Below are 9182 nucleotides of genomic sequence, written 5' to 3'. Positions count from 1 at the left end.
TTCAGATCCGTTCTCCCCTTCCCCGCCTCCTCCTGCTGCCTCCGGGGCCGCGGGCCGGGGTTGGGGCGGTGCAGGACGGCAGAGCAGAGAGGGGCGGGACACGGGGGCGCCCCCGGGGTACCCGCACCGCTGCAGCCCCGCGCCGGCAGGAGCGCGGGTCCCTGTCCGAGCACCCCCCGTCCCCCGGAGCAGTTCAAAACCGGGGGGTGCTTCCAACGTCTCCCTGAACCCCCCGGGGCGGCCGGGGAGCCCCAGTCCCGGCTGGCAGGGCCGAGGCTCCCTGGGAGCTGCGCGGACCTGGGGCGGGGCGATGCGGGGGACACCGGCGGGGAAGGGGGTCCCGCAGCGGAGCGGGGCAGAGCGCGGGGCTCACGCCAGCGAGGATGCTGCTGCTCGGCCAGTCCAGGAGATGAAGGCTCCCTCCCTCGGGGCGCACAGCGGCGCGGGCTCTGCCTCCTCGAGTCCCGCCGGCTCCTTCCTCGGGGCATCCCCCGAGCCCACCCGCGCCCTCCACCCACCAGCGTCCGTGGGAGGAGCCCCCTCGGCGGGCGCCCGTCCCCCTGCCCGGCCCTGCCCGCCTTCGGCCCTTAGCGCCCCACGCTGATGTTGCACGTCTTGCAGCTGGGGTCCTTTTTGGCGTTGGCGGTGGAGAGGCTCATGAGCTGGTGGCCGCTGATCTCCCCCAGCACGCCGAGGCTCAGGTCCACCGGCTCGGTGTAAATGACCTCCAGGATGCTGTCCTGGGCGTGGCGGTACACCAGCTCGCCCTCCTCCACGCAGCACGTCAGGAACTTGTTGGAGGAAATGTCCAGCTGGGGAAGGCGCTCCCGGCAGAAGAGATCCCCGGAGGAGCCCTTGGGCGCCAGGACCAGCACGACGTAGTGGTAGGCGGTGTACATGCAGTAGAAGTCCGCGAAGTAGAGGTTGGTGTTGGGGTTGAAGAGGCGCTGGGCCGGGATTTGGAAGCGGTACCGGCCGTAGGGCGAGTCCTGGGGGGGCTGCCCGGTGTTGAACTCGGTGTTGCAGCTGAAGAAGATGCCGTGCAGCATCCCGCTGGTGGGCGAGCCGTGGCTGCCGCTGTTGTCCTTCAGGGACGGCTTCATCACGTTCCCGCAGTGCATCCTGCCACGAGGAGGAGGAGGAGGAAGAGGGACACGGGCAGGGTCAGGGAGTGCGCTCTGGGGGCGGGGGGCGTGGGGAGTGGGGCTGGGGGTACCTGACGTGCTGGAAGTACTCCTTGTGCTGGTTGCGGTAGAAGACGGAGAAGCGCAGCATGCGGCCGGCGATCAGCTCCGCTTTCTCCTGCAGCTGGGCCAGGTGCTCCTTGGCATAGTCTGGGGACAGGCGCGGGGACATCAGGGCGTCTCCATCCCCCGCCAGCAGCCCGTCCCTGCCCGCAGCTCCCCGCACCTCCCGCCTCCCACTCAGCAGCTGCCGCTCCAACCGGCCCGGCTTGTGCCAGCTCCCGGCATCGCCCCCGTCCTCCTCCGGGCTCCCGGCTCCCGGCGTTTCCCCCGGAACCGGCCCCATCCTCTCTCCCGGCTCGTGGCTCCCGGCATCGGCCCCGATCTCGCTCGCGGCTCCCAGCACTGACGCCCCCTCTTGCTCCCCGCTCCTGGGGTCGCCCCTGTTCTCCCTCCCTGCTCCCATTCCAGGCAGCATCCCCGTCCTTCCTCTTAGCTCCAGGCATTGCCCTCTTTCCCCTTCCATCTCCCAGCTCCGGGCATCGGCCCCATCCTCCCTCCCTCCTGGCTCCCAGCTCCGGGCATTGCCCCTCTCCTCCTCATCCTCCCGGCTCTCAGCGTTGCCTCCATCCTCCTCCGAGCTCCCGGGATCGTCCCCATCCCCCGTCCCAGCTCCTGACTCCAGGCATCAAATCCCGTCCTCCCTCCTGGCTCCCAGCATCGCCTCCGTCCTCCTCTCAGCCCTCGGCTCCTGGGATCGCCTCCATCCTCCCTCCGGGCTCTCGGGATAGCCCCCATCCTCCCTCCGGGCTCCCGGGATCGCCTCCATCCTCCCTCCGGGATCGCCCCAATCGCCCCTCCCGGGCCGCCCCGCTCCCGCTCACCCCCGGTGCAGAACTCCACGGTCTCGCTCCAGCCGGACACCAGGTACTCGCCGTCGCTCTGTTTGACCGCCGTCTGCACGGCCACGCTGTACTCGGTGCGGGGGCTCAGGAACCAGTGGCCCCGCACCGTCATGGGCAGCGGCACCGCCTTGGCCACCAGCTTGGTGGGGACATCCTGCGCCGAGGGGCGAGGGTCAGGCGGGACAGCAGCGTCCCACCCCCGCGGGGATGCTGCGGGTACCACACTCCCCAAAATATCCACCGAGACCCCCCCAAACACCGGGTCTAGAGCGGCAGCCCCCGCTCTGTCCCCACAGTGCTCCCCCGTCCCTGTCCCCAAAAACGTCCCTGCGGGGATGGGGACACAGGGTCCCCAGGGTGGGGGTGGTCTCGGGGACCCCGCGCTCCCGGTGGCATCTCGTGGTGTCAATAGGCCACGGAGCAGCTCCGCAGTGCAGAGCCGTTTCTGTGGCAACGGCGGATGCTGAAGTCGGGAGAGAGAGGGGAAAAAAATATCCCACCCCCCACCCCCCCACCCCTTATTATTGGGGAGGAGAGAAAAAAATAATGTTAAACATTAAATAGCATCACCGTGGCAACGGCGCTGCTAAAAACGGCCCGAATTAGTGACTCGCAGCACGGGGAGGGGGAGCAGGAGCAGCTCAGCTCCCCCGCGGGGGCTCAGCCGGGTCCCTCACCCCCCGATCCCCATCCCAGTCCCCTCCGCCAGCGCGTCCCGTGAGGGGAACGACCCAAATTCGGCACTAGAGAGGGTTAAAAGCCGGTTCCTCCCTCCCAGCCCCGTCTCCTCTCCCCGGGCAGGGGGTCCCGCGTCCTCTCCCCGCCTCACCCGGTGTTTGAACTTGTTGGAATTCTTGTTCTCCTTCTTGTTGAGGTCGATGAAGTAGTGGGTGACCCTCTCCAGGTCCCCCTTCTCCATGGCCCAGGAGATGCGGAAGGAGTCGCAGGTGATGTTGTTGATCTCGATGTTTTTGGGGGTGGAGAGCAGCTCCATGGCCGGAGGGGCTGAGCTCCTGCGGGCACAGCGCGGGGTCTGGGGGCGCCGAACCCCCTCTGGCTGCCCCCGCCGGCAGCTGCCAGGGCCGCCCGCGGCGGAGCAGATGGCAGCGGGGTGGAGAAGCGGCCGGGAGCCAGGAATAGGCAGCGCAGGCAGGAGCAGGCAGCGGGACGCCGGGAACAAGCCCGGCCGGGTGCGGGGGCCCCGGCCGCTCCCCCGGGTGCCGCGGGGCCCCGGCGCGACGCCAGCGGGCGTTTCGGGGTTTGCTCAACACCGGGTGGGGAAAGAAAAACAAGGGGAGAGTCGAGGGAGTTGCTGGGAGAGGGGAGGGTTGGACGCGGGCACTGGAAAAGCTGGATCCGCCTTTGCCCCGGCCCTGCCTCAGTTTCCCTGCTCCCCAGGAAGGCGCTCTGGGGTGGGCGATGGTGGCGGAGGGGGGGACGCGGAGTCGCATCCACGGCACGGGGGGGGTGTGGGAGAGGGGCTGGAGGCGAGGGTGCCCCCCACCCTCCACCCTTCACCCCGCGCTTGTGCGGGGGCGGCCGTGGCACTGCCAACGTGCCAACGCCCCCCGTGTGCCCACGGCCACCCACGCCGGGCTCAGCCGCGTGTGCCCCTGTCACTCGGCACCCACGGACGGCCACCCACGGCCACGTGTCCCCCCCATCTGCGCAGACCCCCCCAGCCCCCCTCCGCGCACTCCCAAGCCGCTGTCACCTCCCCCGTCCCCCGCCAAAGCCCTCGGGCACGGCGGAAGGTCACCGCGCCGGGGACAAGGTGCCACCTCGCTGCCCCTCTCCAGTGCCCGGCGGTGGCGCAGGAATTCTGCACCGGGATCGTTCCGGCTGGATCGTGTCACCGCGTACCCGTGTCCCCAACACCTCGTGTCCCCTAACAGCCGCCGCCTCCCCGCGTCCCCCTGCCCCCCGAGCATCCCTCAGCGGTGCCGTGGGGATGTCGTCCCCGATGTCACCGGGATTTTGCGGCTGCTCCGGTGTCACGGTGAGGCCCTTACCTGGCCGTGCCGGGGGGCTGCCGGGGGTGCCGGTGGAGCGGCAGGGCAGGAGCAGGGACGGGAGGGCAGCACACGGAGCCCCGGCGGGGCTGATCCCAGCGGGAGGCACGGAGGATGCCGGAGGGATCGCGGTGGTACCCGGCGGTGCCGCGTCGCTGCCTGCGGCTGATGCGACTGGGATCCTCCCAGCCAGCTCGGAAATAGCAAACACCCTCCAGAGGAGGGAGAGGAGAGAAAAAAAAAAAAAAAAAAAAAAAAGGGGGAAAAATAGATATCCAAGGAGCTGGGAGAGAAGGGGGAGGAAGGAAAAACCTCCCGGTTCTGCCAATGGGATGGAGGGATGCGTGCGGCGTCAGGTGATGGAGGCAGAGTGGGATGTGGGCGCAGATTGGGGGTGGGTGGTGGGCATGTTCTGCCTGTTCCCCCCCTTTTTGGGGCCGGAGCGGGGGGGGATGTCCCGGTTGTGCGGCTTGCGGGACAATGGGAACACCTCCTCGCGGCCCCAAAATCGGGATGGATGCGGTGCGTGGGAACGCTGTACCCACACAGGACCCCGCGGGGGCACAGCCCAAGGGGGAGAACGGACGGACTTTTTGTTTGGCACGTAGTGAACACTTTTCTAGGAGGGACAAAGCTTTTTTCGGCTTTCGGGTGGGACAGCACCCCAAAAACCTCATTGCCCCCCAAATATCTGCAAGGGGGTGCCCACGCATGAACCCCCTCTGTGGGGGTCCTGGCTGGCTGTGGGGCTGCAGGGGACCCTGAGAGGGTGATTGCACTGCAGGAATCCCATGCGGGTGTTAAATCAAGGGCTGAGTGACCCCCCAAAAATGTCCCCTCAGCGCTGCCGCCGGCGCCCGGTCCGGAGAACGGGGCACTGCCCGTCACAAAGATGGCGCCGCCGCCTTCACATAGCGCTGGGCAGTGCCAACCACAAAGATGGCGGCTCATTGCCAAGCCCGCCGTGCCCTCAGCAAAGATGACAGCGGCAGCGTCACTCCGGGAAGGGCGCGCCGTGCGTGACGCATGCGCAATGGGGGCGGCCAGCCCGTGGCTGCCCGGGCAGGGTAAGGGGCGGCGTGGCGGGGGAGGCGGGGGGATTTTGGGGGGATCGAGGGGGTCCTGGGGGGTCCGAGGAGGGGGATGAGACCCCTGGGGAGCGGAGGGAGAGTGGGCCCCGGTTGGGGGTGTATAGAAGGGTGAGAATGCTAGGGAGAGGGGTGAGAGTGGGTAAATGGGGACAAGGAGGGGGCTGAGGCGCCTGGGGAGGGGGCGCGGGGGGCCCCGGGGGTCTGAGGCCCGTGAGGAGGGGGCGGCGAATGGATTCTGTGGGGTGTGAGGGGGTAATGGGGGTGTGAACCCCTGGGGAGTGGGGGCAAGGGGGTCCTGAGGAGAACGGGGGGGGCAACTGAGACCCTTTGGGAGGGGAGAGCAGGGGGATCGAGGGGGCTGAGACCCCTGGGGAGGGGGGACAAATGGGTCCTGTTTGGGGGTGTATGTGGGGGCTGAGACCCCTGGGGAGGGGGGCACAAATGGGTCCTGGGGGGTGCAGGGGGGACACGACCCCTCAAAGGAGGGGGCTACACGTGGACCCTCTTTGGGGGTGCAGGGGTTCATTATTGGGGTGGGTGTATGACCCAGCTCTGTTTGGGGGTGCAGGGGTTCATTCCTGGGGTGGGTGTATGACCCAGCTCTGTTTGGGGGTGCAGGGGTTCATTCCTGGGGTGGGTGTATGACCCAGCTCTGTTTGGGGGTGCAGGGGTTCATTCCTGGGGTGGGTGTATGACCCAGCTCTGTTTGGGGGTGCAGGGGTTCATTCCTGGGGTGGGTGTATGACCCAGCTCTGTTTGGGGGTGCAGGGTGCCCCCGTGCCCCCCTGAGCGTGCCCCCTCCCCGCAGGATGGCCGAGGGGGGCTCTGGCAGCTCCGGCTCCCCGGGCAGCCTCCGGCCGGGGCTCCCGGGGGCTCGGGGGGTGCTGGGCAGGCGCCCCGCAGCCCCCGCCCTCAGCCCGGGCCGCCTGCCCTCCATCCGCTCCCGAGACCTCACCCTGGGGGGCGTCAAGAAGGTGAGACCCCCCCCCCCCCCCTTCCCCAGTTTGGGGTCACCCAATGCCCTGCCCTGTGAGGCTTTGGGGACCCCAGGGTGGGTGCTGAGAGACCCTGAGGGGATTTGGGAATGACTTTTCCTCTCTGTTGTTGCCCACAGAAAACCTTCACCCCCAACATCATCAGCAGGAAGATCAAGGAGGAGTGAGTGGCCTTGGGATTGTTCCCAGAGGGGGCAGGGATGGATTTGCCAGCAGGGGGGTGGCCCCTGTGGGTAAAAAGGGGGGTCACAGGGATGATTTGGGGTCTGGAGCATCTCTCTGAGGAGGAGAGACTGCGGGAACTGGGCCTGGTTGGTCTGGAGAAGGGAGGAGCGAGAGGGGATCCCATTGATCCATATAAATATCCCAAATATCCATGGAAACGTCTCAGATACCCATATAAATATCCCAAACACCCATGGAAACATCTTAGATACCCATACAGATATCCCAAATATCCATGGAAATCTCAGATATCCATACAAATATCCCAAATATCCATGGAAATCACAGATATCCATACAAATATCCCAAATATCCATGGAAATCACAGATATCCATACAAATATCCCAAATACCTCTCTGGGTGAGAGGTGCCTTCCTACAACTCCCTGCCCTGGAGGGGCGTGGGGCAGGGCTGGGGGTGAGGTGCCACCGTCCCTGCCCGCAGGCCCCGGGAGGATGTGACGGTCAAGAAGGAGAAGAAGGAGCGGGAGCGGCAGCGGGACGGGCACGGCCGGGGCCGGGGCCGGCCCGAGGTCATCCAGTCCCACTCCATCTTCGAGCAGGGCCCTGCTGAAATGATGAAGAAGAAAGGTAAAGGGGAGCATCCCTCTGTTGTTTGGGTGGTTTTTGGGGGGATTGTCCCAGCTGGGGTGACCCCGGGCTGCTCCTCTGCCCCCAGCAGGCTCCTGGGACAAGACCGTGGACGTGTCCGACTTCGGCCCGTCCCACATCATCAACATCAAGAAGGAGAAGCGGGAGACGGACGAGGAGACCAAGCAGATCCTGCGGATGCTGCAGAAGGACGACGTCAGTGGGCAGGGGAGGGGGGTGGCTTGGGTGCCACCGGGGTGCTGAGGGTCCCCTGTGCCACCAGGGTGATCCTGAATGTCCCCTATGCCACTGGGGCAGTGCTGAGGGTCCCCTGTGCCACCAGGGTTGTCCTGAGTGTCCCCTGCCTGTCCCCACAGTTCCTGGACGACCCGGGGCTGAAGAACGACATCCGCAACAAGCCGGTGCAGCTGCCCCTGGCCCACTCGGGCTGGCTCTTCAAGGAGGAGGGGGCAGAGCAGGAGGAGGCCCAGCCGTGGCTGCCTGGATCCAAGGAGGAGAAGATGGAGCTGGACCCGCCGGCAGTGAAAGGTGAGCTGGGCTGGGCTGGGGACACGGCGGGGACAAGCTGGGGGTGTCCCCGTTGTCCCCGTGCCCACGGCCCGCCTGTGCAGTGAAGGAAGAGCCGTGTGAGGAGGATCCCCAGCCCGCCCCGCCCAGGGCTCCGCCCGGCTTCCCGCGGGACGTGTCGGCGGCGGAGCTGCTGCAGCGCCTGAGCCTGGCGGCCGAGGAGGAGCTGGTGTTCCTGCAGCTCCCCGACACCCTGCCCGGGCAGCCCCCCACCCACGACTCCAAACCCATCAAAGCCGAGCTGCACAGCGAGGACGGGCAGGTGCTGGTGGTGAAGCAGGAGAAGAGCCAGGTGGGGGCTTGCTGGGGGTGGCCCCTCATCGCAGGGGGGATCCCTCCCCTCCTGTGGTGTCGTCTCCCCTAGGACCATGAGAGTGTCCCCTCATCCCATGATGTCCTTTCCACCCCATCCTGTGATGTCCCTCCATTCCCTGGCGTCATTGTCCCCCGCATCCCGTGGTGTCCTTTCCCTCACATCCCGTGATGTCTCCCCCTCATCCCATGGTGTTGTCTTCTCCAGTCCCGTGGTGACTTCCCTGCTGTCCCATAATGTCCCCCTCATCCCGTGGTGTCATCTCCAATCCTGTGCTGTTCCCTCATCCCAGGGTGCCATCCCCCCTTACCCCATTGGGTGACCCCAATTCCGTGGGGTGATCCCACTCCCATGCTGTGATCCCAGTCCCATGGGGTGATCCCAGTCCCTTGGGGTGATCCCAGCCCCGTGGGGTGATCCCAGCCCCGTGGGGTGATCCCAGCCCCGTGGGGTGATCCCAGTCCCGCTGTGCTGTGGCAGGAGGCGAAGCAGGCAGAGAACACCTGTACCCTGGCCGATCTCCCCGAGGGGCAGGTGGGCAAACTGCTCATCCGAAAGTCGGGGAAAGTGCAGCTGGTGCTGGGCAAGGTGACCCTGGATGTCACCATGGGCACCCCCTGCTCCTTCCTACAGGTAAGGAGGGACCCGATTTGGGGAGGTTTCACCCCAAGATAACCCCCCAGAAGGGTGGTGCTGGCTCTTGGGCATCCCTTCCCTGTGACAATGGTGGGGAAGGGTCCTGCTGGGGACATCTGGGGACATCTCCAGGCTCAGCACTGGACTCTCCCGGGGATTGCTGTGGCACTGGGGGCTCAGGGGTGTCTCTGCCCTGGAACAGGAGCTGGTGTCCGTGGGCATCGGGGACAACCGGACGGGCGAGATGATTGTGCTGGGCCACGTGCGCCACAAGCTCGTCTGCTCCCCGGACTTCGAGGCTCTCCTGGAGCACCGGCACCGGTAGCCCAGGGGGTCCCGGCCCCCCCAGCCCCCGGGGACGGCCCCCCAGCCCCTCCAATGTGCCTTTGGGACGTGGGCAGGGGGCTGGCGCAGGTGTGGGCGCAGAGGCAGCTCCCACCTCCGTCCAGCCCCGCGCGGTGTCCGGCTGTGCCCCCCGAACCGGCGGCTTCCCCCCAGTGCCAAACGGGGATCCCGGGATGTGTGGGACTGCTGTGTGTCCCCCAGCTCTGTGGACACGCTGCTGGGAGCAGGACACAGGTCCTGCGGGAAAAACCTGGAATAAACCTCTTTTCCCCCTGTGTGGGGCTGCTCAGTCTTGTC

The 9182-nt window shown here is 66.8% G+C and overlaps 3 protein-coding genes across 4 annotated transcripts in view; 1 reads left to right on the top strand and 2 right to left on the bottom strand.

Annotated features, from left to right (window-relative positions):
• Positions 1-9182, bottom strand: part of REEP4 (receptor accessory protein 4) — a 115103-nt gene that overhangs the window by 40833 nt on the left and 65088 nt on the right. The gene's annotated exons all lie outside the window — the stretch shown is intronic.
• On the bottom strand, positions 462-3741 carry PHYHIP (phytanoyl-CoA 2-hydroxylase interacting protein). Its single transcript, XM_063420070.1, has 4 exons — positions 2919-3741; positions 2069-2243; positions 1217-1334; positions 462-1122 (listed from the first exon to the last, which is right to left on the bottom strand). The coding sequence occupies exons 1-4, from the start codon at positions 3081-3083 to the stop codon at positions 588-590; spliced, it is 993 nt and encodes a 330-aa protein (XP_063276140.1). The 5' UTR covers positions 3084-3741; the 3' UTR covers positions 462-587.
• Positions 5014-9172, top strand: POLR3D (RNA polymerase III subunit D). Of its 2 annotated transcripts, XM_063420069.1 has the most exons (9): positions 5014-5168; positions 6001-6166; positions 6307-6350; positions 6858-7003; positions 7092-7219; positions 7381-7552; positions 7636-7883; positions 8385-8537; positions 8743-9169. In XM_063420069.1, the coding sequence occupies exons 1-9, from the start codon at positions 5128-5130 to the stop codon at positions 8863-8865; spliced, it is 1221 nt and encodes a 406-aa protein (XP_063276139.1). In that variant the 5' UTR covers positions 5014-5127; the 3' UTR covers positions 8866-9169. The 2 variants fall into 2 exon arrangements, with proteins under 2 accessions (XP_063276139.1, XP_063276138.1); XM_063420068.1 differs by lacking the exon at positions 5014-5168 and having other exon boundaries at positions 5981-6166; positions 7095-7219; positions 8743-9172.

Source organism: Prinia subflava, chromosome 29 (assembly GCF_021018805.1).
Source record: "Prinia subflava isolate CZ2003 ecotype Zambia chromosome 29, Cam_Psub_1.2, whole genome shotgun sequence".
NCBI classification, from domain to species: Eukaryota; Metazoa; Chordata; class Aves; order Passeriformes; family Cisticolidae; genus Prinia; species Prinia subflava.
Note: the sequence above shows the minus strand (reverse complement) of the source record. Positions and strands in the feature narration are given on the sequence as shown.